The 24,697-nt window shown below is 54.1% G+C and overlaps 1 protein-coding gene across 1 annotated transcript in view; it reads right to left on the reverse strand.

Annotated features, from left to right (window-relative positions):
- Positions 1-472: 472 nt before the first annotated feature.
- LOC103191397 (thyroglobulin) overlaps positions 473-24,697 on the reverse strand; it is a 63,657-nt gene continuing 39,432 nt past the window's right edge. The window contains exons 23-37 of the mRNA XM_042331723.1: positions 23,583-23,666; positions 23,008-23,145; positions 22,143-22,322; positions 13,675-13,786; positions 12,999-13,078; positions 12,278-12,418; positions 10,732-10,797; positions 7,357-7,500; positions 6,624-6,788; positions 4,677-4,793; positions 3,727-3,946; positions 3,249-3,342; positions 2,689-2,848; positions 1,498-1,694; positions 473-553 (exon numbers count right to left, since the gene is read on the reverse strand). Coding sequence (XP_042187657.1) covers positions 473-553; positions 1,498-1,694; positions 2,689-2,848; positions 3,249-3,342; positions 3,727-3,946; positions 4,677-4,793; positions 6,624-6,788; positions 7,357-7,500; positions 10,732-10,797; positions 12,278-12,418; positions 12,999-13,078; positions 13,675-13,786; positions 22,143-22,322; positions 23,008-23,145; positions 23,583-23,666 — 1,979 coding nt within the window. The remainder of the gene's footprint in view (positions 554-1,497; positions 1,695-2,688; positions 2,849-3,248; positions 3,343-3,726; positions 3,947-4,676; positions 4,794-6,623; positions 6,789-7,356; positions 7,501-10,731; positions 10,798-12,277; positions 12,419-12,998; positions 13,079-13,674; positions 13,787-22,142; positions 22,323-23,007; positions 23,146-23,582; positions 23,667-24,697) is intronic.

Genomic DNA, 24,697 nt, shown 5'->3' on the forward strand with positions numbered 1-24,697 from the left:
CACTCCCCCGCTCTCTCCCCATAGCCCTGATCAACCCCACTCCCCCGCTCTCTCCCCATAGCCCTGATCAACCCCACTCCCCCGCTCTCTCCCCATAGCCCTGATCAACCCCACTCCCCCCGCTCTCTCCCCATAGCCCTGATCAACCCCACTCCTCCACTCTCTCTCTCCCAATAGCTCTGCAAACTTGTTCTCCCCAAATAATTATCTATTTCTCTCTTAAAAGTTATTATTGAATCAGTTCCCACCGGCCTTTCAGGCAATACATTCCAGATCCCAACAACTCGCTGTGTGACCACATTTCTCCTCCCCTCCCCTCTGTTTCTTTCGACAACTATTTTAAATCGGGTAAAAAAACACTTCCTGGTATCTGACCTGAAATTGCCCTTTACACCTCTTAACCTGTGTCCTCTTGTTCTACTGTCGTGATGCATCCTATTATAATGATCTGGATTTATTTCTTCAATCCCATTTACAATGTTACACACCTCTCTGAGATGCCTTCTCTCAAGACTGAAGAGCCTGAGCTTGTCCAGTCGTTGCTCATAGTGAGCTACAACGCAAGAGGAGAGCAATGATGATGGTCCTCAGTGTGAGAGGAATAAGCTAAAGCGTGGGTGGGCCCCTTATTTTGTGGTGAATAGAACTGCGTCTAAGGTTCAGAGCTGTGCAGACAGAGAATGACATCTCCTGTGACAGGAACTTCCTCTTTCACACCAACCACAAAACGCAGTCAACAAATCCTCCAAATCAAAATAACACTGGTCATTGTTTGTGAGCAAATTGGGTAACCCCGTGTCATCCACAAACACACAGTCAAACCACTTTACAGTATATCCTGTGAAGCGCTTTGAGACGTCTGAACGGCGGGATAAGGCGCTATATCAAATGCAATGATTATTATTATTATTGACAAGGTCCAGCTCATCCACAACTCAGGCCCACCCCAGGCATCAGCACTCCAAGATGGTACAACAACAACAACCACCACCAACAACAAATTGCCTTTATATGCTGCATTTCCTTGTGATGTGCGCCTCGGGTTGCTCTCTGTTTTTAACTGGCCCGGCTGTTTTTTTACTACCTCACCGGTTGACACTAAAAAATGTAATGTTCCATTTTTTTGGAGCAAATTATCCGTTAATATCGCGATTTGCGCTGTCATTCAGATCACGGTTTATACAATTCGAACCCATTCAAGCTGCACATCGAAGGTCCCCCGGTGTAATGTACCACAGTGCTCAAGGAAATATGTCGAAAAGTCCTGGAGAGGAGAGGTGTTGTGGTGTCCGAAGGCTTTCCCAGTCAGTGGCTGTGCTTTTTGTGTCTCGGAGGTGATGACGACTTCCCCCCCACATCAACGGTGCCAGTTATCATTGTTGTCCCGCTCACTCTCACACCAGCGCTGTCACTCAGTCCCACCCTCGCCCTTGCCCCGCTCGTTCCCACACTAACTCTCACCAGTTGTACATCACTCTTGACCAAGCGGAGACTTACCAGAAGGGCCATTCTCTGGAACAGCTGCTGGCTGCTGGCGGACACCAGGTTCAGGCTGGTGATATCGGCTCCCTGGAGGTCAGCGGCGATGGTGAGCTTTGAGGCCGAGCCCCCGAAGTGCTGGATATTGCGGTGGAGCCACTGCATCACGGCCAACTGGTCCATCAGCCCCCAGTTACCAGGGGCTTCCTCCAGCCCTGCCAGGGAGCAGTCAGACATCACTCTGTGTCTGGTGCAGTGTCAACAACAATTTACATTTAACAGCGCCCCTCATGCAAGGGAACGTCCCAGAGCGCTTGACAGTGACGGAGCACAACACCGAGCCGGCGGGAGGTGACCTGCCTGAAGATGGGGAAGGAAGGGGCAAGACAGAGGGATTGAGGAAGAGTTTTCCAGAGTTTTGGGGGCATAAAAGCATTCATAGCAGCCCAACAATAACAACCCTTGCATTTGATATAGGGCCTTATCATACCGTTAAGATGTCGCTATAAAAGTCGCCAAGGAGGAGGCAAGAGGGGGCGAGGCACAGGGACCTCGGGATGGAATTCCAAAGAGTAGGGGCAGAGAGGCCAGACCGCCAATACAGCAAAGCACATCCCGCACAAAAACAACAACAAATTACATTTGTGTCGCGCCTTTCACGTCAGGAGGACGTCCCAAAGAGCAACGCTGGCACAGACTGCCACAGCACATCCCCGGCACAGCACAACCCCGGCACAGACTGGCACAGCACATCCCCGGCACAGCACAGCCCCGGCACAGCACAGCCCCGGCACAGACTGGCACAGCACATCCCCGGCACAGCACTGCCCCGGCACAGACTGGCACAGCACATCCCCGGCACAGCACAGCCCCGGCACAGACTGCCACAGCACATCCCCGGCACAGCACTGCCCCGGCACAGACTGCCACAGCACAGCCCCGGCACAGACTGCCACAGCACATCCCCGGCACAGCACAGCCCCGGCACAGACTGGCACAGCACACCCCCGGCACAGCACACCCCCGGCACAGACTGCCACAGCACATCTCCGGCACAGCACAGCCCCGGCACAGACTGCCACAGCACATCTCCGGCACAGCACAGCCCCGGCACAGACTGCACAGCACATCCCCGGCACAGCACTGCCCCGGCACAGACTGGCACAGCACATCCCCGGCACAGCACAGCCCCGGCACAGCTCTGCTCACCGGCACTCAGAAAGCCAAAGACTCCGACACGGTAGCTCGCTGTCACCACGATGATGTTGCCGATGGCCGCCAGCCACGAGCCGTCAATCTGGCTCCCAGACTCGTCTCCGTATTCGGCTCCGCTGTTGTGAAAAAACAGCAGCACAGAGCTGTCCCCGGCCTGAGAGAGAGAGAGAGTGAGAGAGAGTGAGAGAGAGGGGGGGTGGGGGGAAGAAAGAGAATGTGTGGGAGAGAGTGTATGTTATAGAGAGTGAGTGAGAGTGAGGACAGAGAGAGAGTGCATGTCTTCTCGTGCCTCCTTTAAGGCACCCCTTAAGATCCTCCTCTTCGACCGTGCCTTTGGCTGCCCTCCTACCCTCCAGAGTGTGTGTTGGGGTAACTGCTGGAGTGTAACCCGCTAAACCCACACCGCTCGGCCATTGATATCACTGTCCGGCAGCTTTCCCGCTGCTTGTCCAGCGAGGACCCCCTTCCCCGTTAGTTAGGGCTTTGGCTGTGGGGTTACCAGGAGCTGAGGGGGAGGATTCCCGGCCCCCAGTGCAGTGAGTGTCAGCACTTACGATGTTCTTCGGGACGAATACATTGAGGAAGAGGCAATCTTCGCTCACAGTGGAGTAATGGGCCTTGACATGGCCGGGCTGCAGGCAGCTGGGTCTGAGCAGGAAGCAGATTAAATAATCAAAACACCATCACAAGATCAGTTCAGATTAAAAAGACCCTTCATCCCTCCAGATCCCCCACCGTACTGACCCCCCATCACAGCATCGAGCTGCTGCTTAACGGAGTCCCAGTGACCTAACCTCAACCACCTTCCTGGCCACCCTGGTAACTTGGTTGGGTCTCTCACCTCTAAATCAGGAGGTTGTGGGTTCAAGCCCCGCCAACCCCCAAATTCTGCCCACATATTGCCCAGCCCACCCATAGCTCCACCCAGCAGGCTCTGCCCACATATGAGCCCCACCCACCAATAGTCACACACACAATGACCCACCCATCTGCCGACCCCATGTGGCCCCACCCACCCACAGCCCCGCAGACCTATAGTTGGTGGCGTTCCACTGGCCAGTCCAGTTGAGGGGGGCCGGAGGGCTGAACCGTGCAGCTCCGGTTGGGGCTGCGGCGTAGGGAACGCCCAAGTAACGGCTGACTCTCCTCCACTCCGTTCCCACCAGCGTCTCCCGGTTCTCGCCGAGAAGCAGCCCCCGGCCTGGGAGCAGGACCGAGGTCAGCCCAGGGTGGCTCTCCAACAGGGTAGGGTCTGCGGGGGGAGGAGGGGGGAGAGGAGTGAGAGTGTTTGTGAGTAAGCTTTCCCCCGAATCCCCTCCCTGGCCTCACACCTCGCTCTGGACAGTGGTGCCCTGGCTCTTTCACCCCCACATCAGAAGGTTATGGATTCAACACCCACTTTTTTGGGGGTTGGGAGAAGGGTCAACCGGGTGTCTGACACGTGCAGAAATCCATCACCTTCTTAAGAGTCTCCAAACCAAACTAAACTGAGAATTCCCCACATCCCCCCGAGACACGGAAGCCCCAGAGAGAGATTGTTGGAATGGAATGCGCTCTCTCTCTCTCTCTAATTACCTAATTCCGGAGAATGTTAGGCACAGGTTGGTGAGAGCCAAGGCTTGGGGGGGCCCCCAGAGTGTGTGTTGGGGTAACTGCTGGAGTGTAACCCGCTAAACCCACACCGCTCGGCCATTGATATCACTGTCCGGCAGCTTTCCCGCTGCTTGTCCAGCGAGGACCCCCCTCCCCGTTAGTTAGGGCTTTGGCATTTGGGGTTAACTTGGACATTGAGCTCAACATACAAAATAGCCACCAATATGACTGACTCTAACCGGGAAACTGGGAACATCAACAAGAAGCATCAAATGGGTGTGAAGCTCTGTGAGCGCGTGCGACGCTGTGTCAAATGCAGGGCTTGTGGTGTTATTATTTTGTGTCCCGGTTATCCATCAATCCCAGGTCCCGCTGTGCCGACTGCTTACCACTGCAGAGGTGGATGTCCGGACAGCAGTCTGTGTAGCTGTCGCACTGTAGGTTACACTGACAGGTCTGGCCAGGCTCGTAGCCCCCACAGCGACCCACACACGACTGCACTGCAGCTGAAACAGTCACACGCACAGTTACGGATGGCTCGGGCCGTCACAGGCAGCTCAGGACACTGTTAAAGGGATCTGGACACGATAGCCCCCTCCCCCACTGTCAGCCCCTCCCCACAGTTAACCCCCCGTTTGTTCCGCCCGAAAACATGAACACCCCCTCCCACCCTCGTTGCCCCGAAGCTCTGGAACTCTCTCCCTCAATCCCTCTGCCCCTCCTTCCCTCCCTCCCTCCCTCCCTCCACACTTTCAAATCCCACCTAAAGACCTTCCTTATTGATTGTGCTTACGGTCACCTCCGCCCTCCCCCGACTCGGGGTCAGACTCCGACACTGTCAAGCACTCTGGGACACTACAACAACAACAACAACAAGATTCCATTTATAAAGCGCCTTTCACGTCAGGAGGACGTCCCTGTGAAGGCGCTGATTACATACAAGTTGTTGTTGTTGCCCCGCCATTAACCCTCACTCTAACCATACCCTAATAATAGCCCTAATCATAACCCTTCCATTTGATAGAGGGCCTTTATCATTGTAATTTATCATTAGAAACTCCATCATGACCTGATGTGCTGTGTTGGCTCCACTGTTGACCACGATGCCTGTGGGCCAGAAGGTTGGACTCTATTGGAGCGTCCGCTTAGCCCAGGGGGGGCTCCACCCAGTCCATCGCGATCGACTTCATGGAGCTTCAGGGCCGTGGACCGGTGAACCTCCCCCCAATTTAGGCCAAATAATACCTCATCTCCAGCAGCTACTGAACTGTGAGACCCACGACAAGGCCATAAATGGTTCGAGTTCTCGACAGGCCAGGTGACCTGGGTTTGATTCCCGGGCGGGAAGAAACCTTAGGCAGATTTCCTTACTCCACACACTCGCCTCTGGTTACCAGTGAATAGGAACTCGGTTGTTAGTCGACTGGTGGATCGCTTTCCAGGGTTAAAAACCGCTTCCCAAAAAAATGTGGTAACTCGATCCACGACTGTTTGTGGGACGCTGCTGTGTGCAACTGGATGCTGCGATTTGCCCACAAAATACCGTCACTGGACTTCACAGTATAGTCTATGAAGCTCTTTGAAACGTCTCAACAACGTGATAAGGCGCCGTATCAAATGCAAAGATTATTATTATAACTGAAGAAAAACAATTCAACCTCCTGCTCAGAGGCAAGAATGCGAGCGACAATCAGAGGCCACGGCCTGCGACTGAAGGGGGTAAATTCAATCCTAATCTGCGGAAACACTACTGCAGTGAGCGAGTAGTAAATGTGAGGAACAGCTCCCGAGGGAGACGGTGGAACCAGAAAGTGTTGATTTTTTGAAATGCAAATTAGAAACATTTCTGTTCTTAGAAAACAGTATATGAGGAATTTGAGTCCTGACCTCCAGTGAGTAGTTAGTACTCTGGTTTGCAAGAACCAGGAAACTTTGGATTCAAGGCTCCCAAAGCTTCCCACTCTGTTGGAAACTAATCCAAACAGAATTAATTGCCATCAACATCTCCATGATTGTAGCAAGCGACTACCAGGATAACAATAATCCTTGTATTTGATACAGGACCGTATCACAGCGTTGAGACGTCTCAAAGCGCTTCACAGAATATGCTGCAAAGGGATTGACTGTAGATTTTGTGAGTGAAACGAGGGGAGAAGATGAAGTAGATGGACTTTGGTCTTTTATCGTCCAGCAATTCCTCTGTGGCTGTGAGTGAGCCCGGCTGAGCCAGGGAGGGTGGGCGTCAGGAGTGAGTCAGCCGGGACCATCGTGTGGAAAGCATCGACACTCAGTGCCGTTGAGGGCAGAGCAGAGAGCTGCCGCCTGGCAGGACTCACCTGTGCGCAGGTAGAGGGCTTGAGCTGGCTCCCTGAGCAGCACACGGCAGTCCTGGCCTCGCAGGCTGTGTCCACAGGTGTGGGTGTCAGGGTACAGGACACACCGTGTCCCCACCTGCCCAGGGTCGAGGGTTACCATGGCACAGGCACGGCTGGACTCACACACTACCCACAGAGAGAGAGACAGAGGTCAGAGACACTGAGAGAAGCACGAGGTCACCATCAGCGTCGCCCCTCCCGCTGACAACAGGTCTACACTGCTAAGTCTTCCACCTGTGGCCTTAAACATGGCTTAAACATCACCCCCTCCCCCACCCTCGCTCGCCCGCTCTCCCTCTCGCTCTGCCCTCCCCCTCGCTCTCCCCCTCCCCCGCTCTCCCTCTCGCTCTGCCCTCCCCCTCGCTCTCCCCCTTCCTCCCTTTCGCTCTCCCCTCCCTCCCGCTCGCTCTGCCCTCCCCTCGCTCTCCCCCTCCCCCGCTCTCCCTCTGCCCTCCCCCTCGCTCTCCCCCCCCCCGCTCTCCCTCTCACACCTTCCTTCACTCACACCCTCTCTACCCCTCCCCCACTCTCCCCCGCTCTCCTCCGTTAACCCCCTCCCCCGCTTTCCCACTCACACCTTCCTTCACTCACACCCCCTACTCACCTCCCCCCACTCACTCTCTCCCCCACTCATCCCCTCCCCTACTCATCCCTCCCCCACTGACCCCCTCCACCCCCTGGGGCCCACACTGACCTGACAGACACCAGTCTCTGGCGCTGGTTGTGAAGTCTCCATTGAGCTGGGCTGTGTCTCCGCTGATGTGTATAACATCGAAGTTGGAGATGGTCGGCTGGAGGACGGGAGAGGTATCCAGGAGTTGCCAGGTCCCCAGCGACACTGTAACCAAACCGGTCCATCTGCTCATTGCCTTCACACCCAGATCCTCTGCCTCTAGCCCTGCCCTCCTCACTCTCTCAGACACTCGATCATGTCCCTCTCACTATCTGTGAGTCCTGGCTTATTCTAGGTCTGCTCTAACACTGGAGACTATGCTTGTTGCTCTCCTGCTTCAGATCAATCCAGAACCAGGGGCATCATCTGAAAATTAGAGCCCGGCCATTTAGGAGTGGAATCAGGAAACACGTTTGCACACAAAGGGTTAGTGGGAATCTGGAACTCACTCCCATAAAAGGCTGTGAATTATGATTGGATCCATTCACACTTTCAAGACTGAAGTAGAGAGATTGTGAGGGCAGAGGATCGAGGGATATGGGGCAAAAGCGGGTGATTGGAGTTGAGGTACAGATCAAGCACTGCAGGACGCTACCCTGCATGACGAGAATTATATAAATGCAAGTTGTCGTTGACGATCCAATAGAATGACGGAACAGGCTTGAGCGGCTGAATGGCCTACTCCTGTTCCTATGTTCCAATGGCTGGGCAGTAACCTCGAACTGTGACCAGAACTGCATTCCAGGTAAGGCCTGACCTCACCCTAACATGGAACCGAGGTCCCGTCTGCCTATTCAGGTGGATGTTAAAGATCCCGCGGGGCTACTCAAAAAGAGAAGGGAGTTTCCTCTCTCTCTCCCGGTGTCCTGGCCGGCAATCCCCCAAATAAAATCAATCACTCACTTCATGTCTGTTTGTAGACGGTGGTGAAAATGTCTGGCATTGCAGGAACTGTGTTGACAACATGTTGGTGCAAACCCTCAACTGTCCAGCACCTTAGGATGTCCTCTGAATGTGAAAGGCTCCGTATAAATGCTGTACGTTGTTGTCAATAACTGCTCATGAAGCTCTTTGTGGCATTTCAACACGTTAACAACAAATTACATTTACACATACAGGACCTTTTCATGTCAGGAGGATAACCCAAGGCGCTGGACATTCAGGGATTTGGACCCGAGCTTGGGGTTGGGATCAGGAGGGGTGGAGGCCAGAGAGGGTAGAGGAAGGAGGGTGACCAAAGCCGAGGTCGAAGAGGAGGGTCTTGAGGTGTGCCTTGAAGGAGGCAAGGGAGGGGGTGAGGTGAAGGGAATGTGGGATGGAGTTCCAAAGGCCTGACCACTGATGGTGGGGTGGACAGGGCAGAGGAACATTGAAGCATGTTCCCAGAGCGGAGTGGAGGGAGCAGACAGGTGGTGAGGCTTTGATAAGTGGCAGAGGAGGGAGGAGCAAGACTGCGGAGGGCTTCACAGGTGAGGAGGAGGATCTTCTAGGCTGTTGGCTTGTCTGGCCTTTCTCAACCAATTGCCCAATGGACCTGTCAGTCCAAGGCAGAAGCTCACTTGTCTTAAAGGGGTACCCACCCTTCAACAACAACAACAACCAATTGCAGTTACACAACTTTAACTAAGTTTTACTCAATTCCCTATACCCCCGCAAGACATTTTCATCCACCAACTACGGTGGGGAGGGAGAAGGAAAGGCAGGGAAGTGAGACACAGTTCCTTCCTTGAGGCAACAACAACTTGCATTTATATAGCGCTCTTCACGTGGGATGGCGTCCCAGAGGCAGCATGAGAACGAGGAGCCGAATGGCCTCCTTCCATGCTGTGATTCTAATTGTTACTGAAAGACATTTAGAGACGGACGAAGGAGAGAGAGAGAGAGGGAGAGAAAGCGACTGAATTGAGACAAGCATCATCTGTCTGTTTCGCCCAAACCAGGCTGAATGTTTAACCCGAGGGTGATTGGCACGGACCGTGTGTGTGGGTGTGTGTAACATGTGCAGCTCGGTGTTGTTTAATAACAGCTTCACCGCACATGACTAACAACGACCCATTGTTACATACTCCATGTTAATGACAGAGAGCGCTTGTCCTTCGAGGCATCCTCTCTCTCTCCAGCTCTGTCTATCTCTCTCTATCTCTCCACGTTCCAGCCCAGCTCGCCGTGTGCCCACGTCCTAGCAAGGAACAAGAGGAGCACCAGATGTGGTGGGGAACACTCCAGATGTGGTGAGTAATCGAGCTTAGCTCTGATCCTCTGCCTCCCAGTCTGTGTTGTTTCATGTGGTTTACTGGGGGGAGGGGGTTGCATTAATAATAATCCTTTCATTAGTATGGCTGAAACACTGATTGTCCAGCGCCTTGGGATGTCCTCCCGAAGTGAAACGCACTATACAAATGTCAAATGATTTATTGTCAAATGAAGTGACTATTTTGTGGGTGAAATACAGCAGCACAATTGCACACAGCAGTGCCCCACACACAGCCGTGGGGCGAGTGGGCAATGTTATTTTGGGGATTGTTGTCCAGGACACCGGGAGAGAGAGAGAGAAACTCCCTTCTCTTTTCCAATAGTCCCGCAGGATCTTTACCATCCACCTGAACAGGCAGACGGGACCTCGGGTTAAGAAACAACGCAAATTAGACCTTCAGTATGTTGGCAGATTGTCACAAGGTGATTCAACGAGAGGGAGAGGGGAATTTGTTTGGGGGGTGGGGGCAGCCGGGTGTCTGACACATGTGAAAACCTATCACCTGCTAAAGAGTCTCCAAACCAAACTAAGAATTCCCCACATCCCAACTACACATGGAAATCCCAGCGACACATTGTTGTGATGGAATGCGCTCTCTCTCTCTCTCTCTCTCTGGAAGGACACATTATGTTTACCTAATTCCGGAGAGTATTAGGCACAGGTTGGCGAGAGCCAAGGTTTTGGGGGGCCCCAGAGTGTGTGTTGGGGTAACTGCTGGAGTGTAACCCGCTAAACCCACACCGCTCGGCCATTGATATCACTGTCTGCGCTGCAGATTTATAAATGGAATCTTGTTGTTGTTGTTGTTGTTGTTGCTTGTCCAGCGAGGACCCCCCTCCCCGTTAGTTAGGGCTTTGGCTGTGGGGTTACCAGGAGCTGAGGGGGAGGATTCCCGGCCCCAGTGACTGGTCGGCCCTTCCAGGTCCTACTGATGAGCCGGGCCGGGCTGTGCTGCCATCAGCAGTGAGTGCCCCGGGACACTGCGGCCCCTCCTGGTCAGGACCCGGACTGGAGACAATCTGAGGATGGGCTGGATTCTGTTGCCAAACATGTCACCTTGGGGCCAGTTCAGTCCGAGGAGATCCTGCGTACCTCCTCAGTAAGGAGGATAGGGGGCAGCGAGAGAGAGAGCCTGAGCTTACCTTTCCGAGGGGGAGGGGGAAGGCTGTCGGGTGGACACATGTGTGGCACTCGGTTCCAATGGCTGACTGTAAAAGGAGAGATAATGGCAGAGTTACCCACCAACAGGCCGTTTGATCTCCTCGGCATCACTCAGGCCTTTTCCAACATTTATCTTTCTTTTACACAATAATCCTGGCCTCTTCACGTCCTCGAGACATTTCGCATTGCTTCACAGGATGTACTGATAAATACACTGACTGTTTCGTGGGCAAATGCGGCTGTCAGTTTGCACTCAGCAACACCCCACAAATAGCCACGGAGTGAGAGACGTCTCGAAGACGTGATAAGGTGCTATATCAAATGAAAGGATTATTATTATTAATTATTATTGTTATGCTGCAGGATCTTTAACATCCGCTTAAACAAGCACAGACGGGACCTCGGTTTAATGTCTCATCTGAAGGATGGTGTCTCCAAATATAGCCCCCACCCCAGGACTGCACTGCAGCCTCAGCCTAGACTGTGAGCTCAAAGTCCTGATGTGGGGCTTGAACCCACAACATCCTGACTCAGAGGTGAGACCATTACCAACTGAGCCCGGCTGACATCTATATATCAATCGTAAAAATGACCAACACGTAGGACATGAGACAGACCTTGAACATCGGGTCAATGAGCTTTAACTAAACGGTGTTTGTTCTATTTGATTGGTTTGGGCTTCACAATACCCAATCAGATATAAAATAAAGAGTTCAATTGAGATCAATGAGATGCAGATCAGACAATTCCCAACTGCCTGCTGCTCTCCCAGGGATCGGTGACTGATCAATACTTCAATTATCTGGTGATCTGGTCAATCCCATTATCAGGTCTTTTGGTAATGAATCTTTGCTCTTTGAATAATCATTGATTGTGGAACTACAATAAAGGAGACAATTATTTAACATCCAAATTGTGTTTTTTTTAAATCAGGCGAGTGTCTGACACATGGAAACCCATCACCTGCTTAAGAGTCTCCAAACCAAACCCGACTGAGAATTCCCCCCATTCCCCCACACATGGGAATCCCAGAGAGAGATTGTTGGGATGGAATGCGCTCTCTCTCTCTCTCTCTCTCTCTGGAGGGACACATCCCGCTTACCTAATTCCGGAGAGTATTAGGCGCAGGTTGGCAAGAACCAAGGCTTGGGGGTGGGCCCAGAGTGTGTGTTGGGGTAACGGCTGGAGTCTAACCAGCTAAACCCACACAGCTTGGCCATCGATATCACTGTCTGGCAGCTTATCATTTATCATTAATAGAATAATAATAAAAGTAAAGTTTCCTTACAGTTTGATAGGGTTTGAGGAGATCTCAGAGGTAAGGTGAGGGCAAGATCTTGGAGGGATTTGAAAGTGAGGATGAGGATCTTAAACTCATGTGGCTGGGGGCGGGAGGGGGTTGGGGGGAAGGGGGTTGGAGGAGAGTTGGGGGTTTGGTGGGAGGGGGGAGTTGGGGGGTTGAGGTTTGCAAGGAGAAAGGCTCATGACACAGACACCACATCAATCTCTGTCTCACTGTTAACATACCAGGTTTCTGGTACCATCCAAATGGGTAGCTTCCCACGTCAACTAGAGATGCCGTACAGTCCATCACCCGCCATGTCCTGAACTCCTCACTGCAGCTCTGCACTCCCAAACCATTCAGGGTCACACACAGCACCTCCCCGGCTAGTTGTTGGGGGAAAAAATACACGTCACCGGATAAAATAACAATATAGTGTCTTGTTGGGTCGTTGAGAGATCTCCAAGCTCTTCACAAGCTGTACTGTAAAGTGCAGTGACTGTGTATTTTGTGGGCGAAACATGGCAACCAATTGTGCACAGCAGCGTCCCACAAACAGTGGTGGGTGGAGTGATGGAGTGACTTTTTTTTGTGTTTTTGAGAAATTATCATCCCTGGAAAGTGATCCGCCAATCGACTAACAACTGGGTTTCTACTTACTGCTCGGCAAACAACAACACAGGGTAGCGTCTCAGAGCGCTTAAACTGAGGTGTGCGGAGTAAGGAAACTTGCTGTGCCTGAGAATCGAACCCTGGTCCTCTCGCGGGGAACACTCTAACCACTACACTACAGGACAAACCAGCTGAGGGCTGTTATGTCCTCGAGCTGAGGGCTGACTAGGCCTTGAAGGAGCCCAGAATCTCTGCCGCAGTGAACCCGGAGGACAGAGCGCCACCAAGGTCAACACCTGAGACTTTTACACAGGAAGTCACTGTTGTCACAAGGACCACGGTGTCTGTACTCACCCGGTGTCTGAAGGTCTCGGAGAAATCCAAACCCTTTACAGCAGGGGTCTTCATCGCACGTGCGCTCACAGGCCTGGAACCTTGATGACAATGAACGGAGTAGGGGGTTGGTTACACAGAAGGTTGGGTTAGTGGCAGGTCCGCAGTGGGTGACACTCTGCAGTCAGCACCAACAGGGACCCACAGAGAGGCACTCATGTCAGGGACAAGACGTCACAACGCCTGCCTTTCATACAATAATAAATAATAAACCTCGCGCTTGATATACGTCTTACCACGGCATTGGGACGTCTCAAAGCGCTTCACAGAATATACTGTGAAGTGTAGTGACTGTGTATTTTGTTGGTGAACATGACAGCCAATTGCACACAGCAGTGTCCCCACAAACAGCCGTGGGGCGAGTGGGCAATATTATTTGGGGGATTGCTGTCCAGGACACCGGGAGAGAGAGAGAAACTCCCTTCTCTTTTCCAATAGCCCCGCGGGATCTTTACCATCTGCCTGAACAGGCAGACGGGACCTCGGGTTAACGTCTTCCCCCGAGGACGGCACCTCCCAGATAGAGAGAGAGGGATGGGGAGAGAGAGAGAGAGAGGAGGGGGAGAGAGAGAGAGTGCTACCACTGGGCCAGGCTGTCACACCTGAAATGGGGTTAGAAGGAGAAATGTTCACTGACCCACGAGCGATGCCTCTCCCCGTGACGTTGAGCCTTGTCCTGACGGAGAATCCCACCAACTGCTGGAACTCCAGGCGCCTGTAAAAATGTTTCACTTTGCCGTCCAACACATCTGTGGGAAACCAGAGGAAACATCAACAACAACACAATGACATTTATAGAGCGCCTTTCACGTCGGGAGGACGTCTCAAAGCGCTGAACAGTCAGGTGTCAGGGCCCGAGCATGGGGGGGGGGGTGGAGGAGGGGGGAGGGAAGGCAGAGAGGTGGGAGGGAGACCAAAGGCACAATCGAAGAAAAGGGCCTTGAGACCGGCCTTGAAGGAGGTGAGGGAGGAAGCGAGGCCAAGGGACCGTGGGATGGAGTTCCAGAGTGTGGGGGCAGAGAGGCCACCGATGGTAGGGCGGGTCGGGCGGGAGACATGGAGCAGCCGGAGCCCGATGAACGGAGGGAGGGGGCAGGTTGGTAGGGAGTCCGCAGGTCAGAGAGATAGGAGGGGACAAGGCCATGGATGGCCTTAAAGGTGAGGACGAGGATCTTGAACTCGATCCTCTGGTGTATGGGGAGCCAGTGGAGTCGGGCGAGGGTGGGGGTAATGGGGTCGGGCGAGGGTGGGAGTGATGGGGTCGGGCGAGGGTGGGAGTGATGGGATCGGGCGAAGGTGGGAATGATGGGATCGGGCGAGGGTGGGGGTGATGGAGTCGGGCGAGGGTGGGAGTGATGGGGTCGGGCGAGGGTGGGAGTGATGGGGTCGGGCGAGGGTGGAAGTGATGGGGTCGGGCGAGGGTGGGAGTGATGGGGTCGGGCGAGAGTGGGAGTGATGGGGTCGGGCGAGGGTGGGAGTGATGGGGTCGAGCGAGGGTGGGAGTGATGGGTTGGGCGAGGGTCGGGGTGATGGAGTTGGGTGAGGGTAGGCGTGATGGAGTCAGGCGAGGGTGGGGGTGATGGGGTCGGGCGAGGGTGGGAGTGATGGGGTCGGGCGAGGGTGGGAGTGATGGGGTCGGGTGAAGGTGGGAGTGATGGGGTCGGGCGAGGGTGGGGGTGATGGGGTCGGGCGAGGGTGGGGGTGATGGGGTCACGGATTCTGGTGCGTGAGAGTACATGAGCTGGGGGGCGATTCTGAATGTTTATTACCTATATGTTTCCTTGCAACTAACAGCCCCAAAGAGACCCCACTGACCTCCCCTCCCTGACCAAAGAGCCGGTCAAAGTGCACTCAAAAGCTTTGCCTCCGAGTTGTGGGTTCAAGCCCCCACATCGGGACTGTGAGACCATCGCCCCCGCGCAGCGCTGGGGGAGTGTTGCATTGCCAGAGGCTCTGTTCTTCAGATGTGGGGGGGGTTGCGGGGTGGGGTTTGGGGGTGCCTTGGAGTCCTCTGAACTCCTCTCCCTCTGGCCTTCAACCCTCACTGACCCCTCTTCTGCTCTCACCCTCCTCCACAACACCCTCTCCTCCACACTTGACACTCTGCCCCCATCACCTCCCGTACTGTCTCCTACTCTCGCTCCTCCCCCTGGTTCACCACCCACCTCCGCTCACTGAAGAGCCAGGTGCGGGGCCGCTGAACGCACCTGCGTCAAATCTGGCCTAACGGTCCACCGACAAATCTGGCTGGACCTCCTCAAAATCTACCGCTCCACTCTAGCCTCGGCCAAGTCGTCCTTCTACTCCAGGATAATCCTGGAGGCGAAGAACAACCCCAGGCTACTGTTCTCTACCACATCCCGACTCCTCCGTCCCCCCCGCCACCCCGCGCAGGTCATCTCCTCCAACCTTCACTGCGAGGAGATGCTGGATTTCCTTGAATCCAAAATCAAGGGAATCCGCTCCGCGGTCACTGCCCCTCCAACATCCACCCACCCCCCCACCCCCTTACTCCGACTCCTACCCATCCTCCCCTACACACCTTCGTACCCGTTTCCCCACCCTCTGTCACCAAACTCATCCTATCCCTGAAACCCACCACCTGCTCCCTTGACCCCATCCCCACTCCACTCCTTATCTCCCAGCTCCACCTCCTTGCCCCACATATCACAGACATCGTCAACCTGTCCCTCTCCTCTGGCTCTGTCCCATTCCCTTAAAAACTGCCACCATCACTCCCACCTTAAAAAACCCTCCCTTGATGCGTCGCAGCTATCAAGCTACCGGCCCATCTCCAACCTCCCCTTCCTGTCCAAGGTCCTGGAACGAGTTGTCGCCTCCCAACTGCGCTCTTTCCTCTCCACCCATTCACTATTCGAACCCCTTCAGTCGGGTTTCCGTGCTGCCCATAGCACAGAAACTGCCCTGGTCAAGGTCACCAATGACATCCTGACCATCTGTGACCAGGGCTCCCTCTGCCTCCTCGTCCTCCTCGACCTATCGGCAGCATTCGATACGGTCGACCACGCTATCCTCCTCCACCGCTTGTCCTCCCACCTCAACCTTCAAGGCCCTGTCCTTGAGTGGTATAGGTCGTACCTCTCCCACCATCTTCACTTTGTTTCCACGAACGGCTTTCCTCCACCCCCCGCACTGTCTCATGTGGTGTCCCTCAGGGCTCTGTCCTCGGTCCCCTCCTCTTCACCCTCTATATGCTCCCCCTGTGGTGACATCATCCGCAGACATGGGGTTAACTTCCACATGTATGCGGATGACACCCAACTCTACCTTTCCTCCTCTACCCTCAACTCCACGACCCCCGATGTCCTGACAGCTGTCTGTCCGACATCGAGTCCTGGACGAGAGACAACTTTCTTCAGCTCAACGTGCGAAAACCGAGGCCCTCCTGATTGGCTCACGTCAGCGCCTCCGCACCTCAGGCGCTGACAGCATCAGCATCCAAGGCTGCACTCTCCACCTCTCAAAGCCATCAGGAACCTCGGGGTTCTCGACCCTGAGCTGTCCTTTCTCCCTCATATCCGCACCACAACTGGCACCGCCTTCCATCACCTCCGGAACATCGCCAGACTACGGCACTACCTCACCCCTCACGCGGCTGAAACTCTGGTCCACGCCTTTGTCACCTCAAGGCTGGACTATGGGAACTCTCTCCTCGTCGGCCTTCCCGGCCCTCCCTCCACACTGCAGGTCATTCAGAACTCTGCAGCTCGTGTACTGTCCCGCACCAGGCTTCGGGACCACATCACTCCCACCCTCACCCTCGCCCTCGCCCTCACTCTCGCCCTCACCCTCGCCCTCACCCTCACCCTCGCTCGCCTCCACTGCTCTCCATCCCCCAGAGGATCGAATTCAAGATCCTCATCCTCACCTACAAGGCCATTCACGGCCTCGCTTCCTCCTACCTCTCCGACCTACTATCCCCCTACCTACCTGCCCGTACCCTCCGTTCCTCTGGCTCCGGTCTGCTCCACATCCCCCGCCCCAACCGCCCTACCATCGGTGGCCGGGCCTTCAGCCTCTCAGCCCCGAGGCTCTGGAACTCCATCCCCAGTGCCTTCGCCGCCTCCTCCCTTTCCTCCTTCAAGGCCGGTCTCAAGACCTTTCTCTTTGACCTTCAGCCTTCAGCTCCCCTCTCGACTCTCTACCCCCTCCTCGCTCCCTCCCTTCCCTCCCCTCACCCTGACCATTTCCCCCAACCCCCCGGTCCTGACCCAACTGTACAGCTCCTTGGGACGTCCTCCCGACGTGAAAGGCGCTCTATAAATGGAATCTTGTTGTTGTTGTGTGGGGGGGTTGCGGGGTGGGGTTTGGGGGTGTGGGGGGTGCGGTGGGGGGGAGACATGTTAAATAAACAGAGAGAGACAAAACCAAAAGGAAAGGCGGCTGCAGTGAGCCGTGCGGAGGATGGTACGGTTTTGCCAATTCACACACACTGACGGCTCAGTCAGTTCCCCGTCGTTAGCCACTGGGATTGTTTTATTGGCTAATTAAACAGCTTCTGTGGAGCGTCGAGAACATCTGCATTGGCACTGACCAGAAACAGCTGTTGGGCAATGGACCTGCGCTCTCTCTGGACTGTGAATTAAAGGGCAGTGTTCAGGGCCAAGTCCTTTCCCCTCTCCCTCACACCACAATAATAGTAATAATAATAATCTCAGGAACTCCGTACCTCTTTATTTATCTTGGAGATAAAGAGGGGAGTAATGTAGTGTGTGTGAGAGGACCAGTGTTCGATTCCTGGCCAAAGTTTCCTTACTCCAGTGACAATGTATTTTGTAAGTGAAACACGGCGGCCGATTGCCCACAGCGGTGTCCCATAAGCAGTGGTGGATTAACGACCAAATCATTTTTTCTTGAAGGGACTGTTACCGCCGGAAAGCGATCCGCCAATCGACGAACAACCGGGTTCCTACTTCCCGTTGGGTAACAGAGGCGCGTGGAGTGAGGGAACTTCCGTGAGGTTTCACTCTGCCTGGGAATCAAACCCACGGTCCTCTCGCTCGGGGGCGAGCTCGCTAACCCACACTCTGCGGGACTTTTTTCCGAGTGTGTCAGCGATACCGAGCCGACCAAAACAAAGCCAGTCAGACTGTCGTCAGGTTGCACTGGGTGTACAAGGGGTTAAAGGGCTGCGTTGTGAGGAGGAGGTTCTGGGCAGAGATGGCACGAGAGAGAGAGAGACCTCAGGCTGCTACCCCCGCCTGACCTCCTGCATCTCTCCATCTGCTCTGAGGTGATTTAAACCTTTAATCTTGGGTTCCGCAGCTGAGCCCACGTGTGACTGTAAAATAATTCATTGATGTGAAACCCACATGAAAGGGCAGAGAGCAGGGGAGGTGGCTCCTTACTCCCTGTTGCCGTTAAACCCCCCGTCTCCCCCGCAGACAGCTCCCAACACGCACCTGACTCACCATCAAAGCGGAATTAAAAAAGCCCGATTGTAAAACACAATACTTTAAAGTAATGTCTTGGAACACTTCACAAAGACAGAGCGTGTGAGAGAGAGAGAGACAGAGAGACAGAGGGGGAAAGAGAGAGAGAGAGAGACAGAGGAGGAAAGAGAGAGAGAGAGACAGAGGAGGAAAGAGGGAGAGAGAGAGAGTGAGAGGGGGAGAGAGAGAGGGAGAGTGAGAGAGAGAGAGGGAGAGTGAGAGGGGGAGAGAGAGAGAGTGAGAGTGAGAGGGGGGGAGAGAGAGGGGGAGAGTGAGAGAGTGAGAGTGAGAGTGGGAGAGAGAGAGTGAGAGTGAGAGGGGGAGAGTGAGAGAGTGAGAGTGAGAGTGAGAGAGGGAGAGTGAGAGTGAGAGTGAGAGAGAGAGAGTGAGAGAGAGAGAGAGAGAGAGGGAGAGTGAGAGGGGGAGAGTGAGAGAGGGAGAGAGAGAGTGAGAGGGGGAGAGAGAGAGAGTGAGAGAGGGAGAGAGAGAGTGGTCAGGCCAGGATGCTGAGCAGATTCCAAGTCACAATTAGCTTTAGAGGACCATTAAAGCTCAGAAACTGTGCGTTCAAAGCAGTGGATTGTTTTGATGAGGAAATCCTAATTAGCTGAAACAATAATGATTCCTTTTGACGTTGCTGTTTTCGGGGCAGAGCCCTTTCCCTACAGGGGGCGGCGTTACACGTTGTTTTTACAGCTCAGGACACAGCCCGAGGGATGTGCTCGTCCCCTCCCCCCTCCCGTAAACCTGGCGCATGCCCACCTCCCCCACTGCGAGCTCTACACGTGTATAAATACCCGCTCCCCCGGCCCACCGACGGCTTTCTTAATCTCTGGTCTCAGAGGCTGAGGGGCTCATCATAACCCTAACATTTCATACAACACCTTCCATGTCAGGAGGATATCTCTGTGAAGTGCCTTTGAAACTTCTCAAAGACGAGATAAGGCACCAGATCAAATGCGAGGATCATTATTGTTTATCCCAAAGCGTTTCACAGGATTCACCGTAAAGTGTAGTGACTGTGGGTTTTGTGGGTAAATGTGGCGGCCAATTTTGTGCACAGTGACGTCCCACAAACAGCCGTGGGGCGAGTGGGCAATATTATTTGGAGGATTGTTGTCCAGGACACCCGGAGAGAGAGAGAGAAACTCCCTTCTCTTTTCCAATTGCCCCGCGGGATCTTTACCATCCGCCCGAACAGGCAGACGGGACCTCGGGTTAACTGTAGTAAAAATAGAAAAGCGATTATTTTCTAGAGGGGAGAGACGAGATAGTGTCAGTGTTCAGAGGGATTTGGGTGTCCTTGTACACCAGTTACAAAAAGTTAGTTTGCAGATACAGCAAACAACCAGGAAGCTAATGCCATGTTGGCGTTCGTTGCAAAAGGGTTAGAGTTCAGGAGGAGGGAAGTCGTGCTGCAGGTGTACAGGGCTCTGGTGAGGCCACACCTCGAGGATTGTGTGCAGCTTTGGTTTCCTTATTAACAAAGGCCATTCTCCCTTTAGAGAGGGAACAGCGTAGATTCACTCGGTCGGTTCCTGGGAGGAGGGGGTTGATCTATGAGGAGAGGTTGAGTAAACTTGGCCGATATTCCCTGGAATATAGAAGAATTCGAGGTGATCTTAGAGAAACCTATAAGATTCTTAAGGGTCTTGACCGGGGAGATGCCTTGAGACTGTTTCCCCGGTTGGAGAATCTAAAACTTGGGTCATAGTCTCAGGGTTAAGGATCAGCCGTTTTGAATTGAGTTGAGGAAACATTTCTTCACTCAGAGGGCAGTGAATTTATGGAATTCTCTACCGCAGAGGCCGTGGATCTCAGTCAGTCCTTAAACTTATTCAAGGCTGAGGTTGTAGATTTCTGAAGGATGGAGGGATTAAGGGATATGGGGATAGGGCGGGTAATGGGATTAGGTTAGAAGATCAGCCACGATCTTATTAAATGGCGGGGCACAGGCTCGAGGGGCTGAATGGCCAACTCCTGCTCCTAATTCTTATGGTCTTATGGTCTCATCCCAAGGACGGCACCCCCCACAATGCAACGCCCCCCCAGCACTTCCCCCATCAAAAATAATAATAATCTGTCACTCGATCCGCGCCGGTTTGTGGGGACACTGCTGTGCGCAATTGGCTGCCGAGTTTCGCCCACAGAATACACAGTCAATTCTATTCACAGTGTATTCTGTGAAGCGCTTTGTGACGTCTGGAAGACGTGATGAGGCGCTGTGTCAAACACAAGGATTACTATATTATTATTAAGATGACCGCAATGATTCTCCATCGGGTTGGAGCCGCCCCCTGGTGTTGGTGTGTCGGTATTGCAGCCACACCACACACTCCGGGTCACAACCGCAGGAGCCGAACGATTCCTCCCAATTATCCTGTGGGATTCGAGCAGTGGGACCACGGCCATTCCCCCTCTCCCTGGGAAGTTCAGGACAATATACCTTACACTCATACTGTATCAGCCTGACCCAGTGATAGCTCTCTCTCTCTCTCTTCCCCCCTCTCTCTCTCCGAACCCCCTTCTCTCTCTTTCTCTCCCCCCCTCTCTCTCTCGTGTGTCAGGAGGTTGTGGGTTCAAGCCCCGCGTCAGGACTTGGAATCACACAGTCTAAGCTGATGCTCCAATACAGCGCTGTGGGGGGTGGGGGGGGGGGCACTGTGGGAGGTGCCGTACTCGGGGGGAGACGTTAACCCGAGGTCCCGTCTGCCTGTTCAGGCGGATGGTAAAGATCCCGCGGGGCTATTGGAAAAGAGAAGGGAGTTTCTCTCTCTCCCGGTGTCCTGACATAATCTCTACCCTATTATGCAAAAAAAAATCTTCATTTCTTTAAGACTTATCAGACATTGTAATGGTATCACAACTTTTTTGTCACCGAATAAAAGATACCGAGAGCAACAACAACAACAAATCACAGGTTTACAGCATCGTTCCCATCAGGAGGATGTCCCAGAGTCCTGGGGTTCATATAACTGGTGCTGGAGAGCAGTGGAGGTGACGTCCAAAGGCAACAGCTGGAGACAGGCAGTGGCCGAGAGCCAGAGGAGACCTCAGGTGGGGGCTGTGTTTACCCCCCACCCCCTTCCCCCACAGACACCAACACAGGGTCCTCACAGCCTCACACCGCGTGTTGTTATGTTGCCCGGACAACAAACTCCCAAAACTACTGAAGATTACTACTGTCCCTGAGTCACAGTGTATATAACACACACACAGCCATAGCCGTGTAACACAGTGGATATAACACACACACACACAGCCATAGCCGTGTAACACAGTGCATATAACACACACACAGCCATAGCCGTGTAACACAGTGCATATAACACACACACACACACAGCCATAGCCGTGTAACACAGTGTATATAACACACACACACAGCCATAGCCGTGTAACACAGTGTATATAACACACACACACACACACAGCCATAGCCGTGTAACACAGTGTATATAATCCACTGTGTGTGTGTACGTGTGTGTGAGAGTGTGTGTGTACCACACTGTGTATGTGTGTGTGTGCGTGTGCGTGTGCATGTATCAGGCTTCGCCACTGTTAAGTGCTCTGAGACGCCTCCCTGCGTGGATGGCGCTATATAAGTGCAAGTTGTTGTGTGTGTGTGTGTATGGCTGTGTACACCACTCACCTCTCTTCCTGTACAGGGCTTGTGGTGACTGTGGTAATCTCAGGCTGCAGTTAGTTGCTGGTGGGATGTGGTTGTTGGCGGAGGGGCAGAGCTGGGTGTCAGGGTACAGATCACAGCTGTACCCCAGGGCCCCACCCGCCCGCACAGATGCCAACCGGCAGAAGCTCTCAGCCGCACAGTCTGGGGAGACACCAGACACAGAGGTCAGAACCTGCCGTGTGCTGCGATATTTAGCACAACGCCAACAATCAACAACAACACGTGATAGTTACATTAGCCCCTTTCATGTCAGGAAGACGTCTCAAGGCGCTGGACAGTCAGGGATTTGGACCCGAGCTGGGGGTTGGGATAAGGAGGGGTGGAGGGCGGGGAGGGTGGGGGTAGGAGGGTGACCGAAGGAGCGGTCGAAAGAGAAGGGTCTTGAGATCGGCCCTGAAGGAGGCGAGGGAGGGGGGAGCAAGGCGAAGGGACTGTGGGATGGAGTTCCAAAGGGTGAGGCTGAAGGCCCTACCGCTGACGGTGGGGGGGAGGCCGGGCGGGGGACGTGGAGCAGACCGAAGCCTGCTGAGCGGAGCCAGAGGACACGATGATACGGGGTTGGCAGGTTGCAGAGACTCTCGGCAATTCTTGGCACGCAGAAGCCAACTCTCCACCCATCCCTCCCCCGAGCATCCTGATTACTTAATTGAGAGTATCAGGCGCAGGTTGAGAAGAGCCAAGGCTTGGGGGGGCCCAGAGTGTGTGTTGGGGTAACTCTGGGGTCTAACCAGCTAAACCCACACTGAGCCATTGATATCACTGTCTGCCAAGTTGCTGTGGAGGGATACAGAGGGAATGAAGTGGTGCGGAGGTGAGGGATACTCACGGGAGAGGCACCACAGCTCAGCCTCCGGTCTGGGGAAGCGATGTCTGAAGAGCGAGTAGGTCTGACTGGCCAATGACAGGCCCGGCTCCACCGACACCCGCCCAGGCTCCAGGGCTGAGAAACGCTGCCTCACACCATCTAATGACAATACACACAGCCACAGCCTCTACACAACGTGCAGTCACTACAACAACAACGCATTACACGGCACCTTTCACGGGGAGAGGACAGCCCAAGACGCTGGACAGTCAGAGACTTGGACCCGAGCTGGGAGTTGGGACATCGAGAGGGTGGAGGACTGGGAAGATGGGAGTAGGAGGCTGACCGAAGAGGAGTCTTCAGATGGGCCTTGAAAGAGATGTGTGGAGTAAGGAAAGTTGCCTAAGGCTTTGCCCTGTCCAGGAATCAAACCCGGGTCCTCTCACTTGTGAGGCGAGGGCTCTAACCCCTGAGCTACAGGGACTCCGAGTTGGAGGTAGACACATTGAGTGAGATTGGGAGAGGGTAATAGTGTAGGAAAATGAGGAGCGGTGGGGCAGGGGGGAGAGAGAGACAGAGGGGCAAATAATCCTTACCTGTCCTTCCCAGTGTTTGACGCTCCTGGCGGACACTCTTGGAGCAATTGGAGGGATCCCGGGGACGGACGTTCATGTCGGAATCTGCAAGTCATCGTTGGTGAGAGAGAGAGAGAGCGAGTGAGAGAGAGCGAGAGAGAGAGAGTGAGAGAGAGAGCGCGAGTGAGAGAGATGGATAGCATGAAAGAGAGAGAGTGAGAAACAGCGAGAAAGAGAGAGTGAGAGAGAGCGAGAGAGAGCGAATGAGTGAGAGAGAGAGCGAGTGAGAGTGAGAGAGAAAGAGCAAGTGAAAGAGAGCGAGAGAGAGAGAGCGCGAGTGAGAGAGAGCAAGAGGAGAGCGCACGAGTGAGAGAGAGTGAGAGAGAGAGCGAGTGAGAGAGATTGAGAGAGGGAAAGAGAATGAGAGAGACACCGAGAGAGAGAGAGAGCAAATGAGAGAGAGCGAGAGAGAGAGAACAAGCGAGCGAGTGAAAGAGAGTCAGCGAGAGCAAGAGAAAGAGCGAAAGAGAGAGAGAGCACTGTGACTCATCATCAGGCCTCGTGGGGGTGGGGGGGGGGGTGGTCGTTGATGGGCCACATGATGTGATAACACCCAACCCCACCCCCCCCCACCACCCCCCCCACCCCCCAACAACCCAACAGTTTGTCCCAAAGGAAAGCAGAAGTCGCTGGGAACACTCAGCGGGTCAGGCAGCATCTATGGAGAGAGGAAAGTGGGTCAATGTTTCGGGTCCACGACTCTGTCGCCTGACCCGCTGAGTGTTCCCAGCGACTTTCCTTCTTGTTTCAGATCTCCAGCATCTGCAGTATTTTGTGTTTAGTTTGTCCCAAAGCCCCCCCCACCCCCCCCCCACCGGCTGAGGGACCCTCCGCCCTCCCCCTCGTACATTGGCCCTCGCAGTGGGGAGGGTCTGGAACTCTCTATTTGGATGTGGGGGGGCAGAGGGGAGTCTCCTCCAGCCCCCCAAGACGGAACTGTGTCTGTCAGGAGGCCGGGTGGGTGGGTGGGGGGGGGGTAGGAAGCAACATCCCGTCTCCTCCTGAGTGAGACACGACACCCTCCCTCTCAACAGGTGACTCCCTCGCCTTCTCCCTGGCTGCCAACACACCCAACC

This window comes from Callorhinchus milii, unplaced genomic scaffold (assembly GCF_018977255.1).
Source record: "Callorhinchus milii isolate IMCB2004 unplaced genomic scaffold, IMCB_Cmil_1.0 Scaffold2, whole genome shotgun sequence".
In the NCBI taxonomy this organism is placed as follows: domain Eukaryota; kingdom Metazoa; phylum Chordata; class Chondrichthyes; order Chimaeriformes; family Callorhinchidae; genus Callorhinchus; species Callorhinchus milii.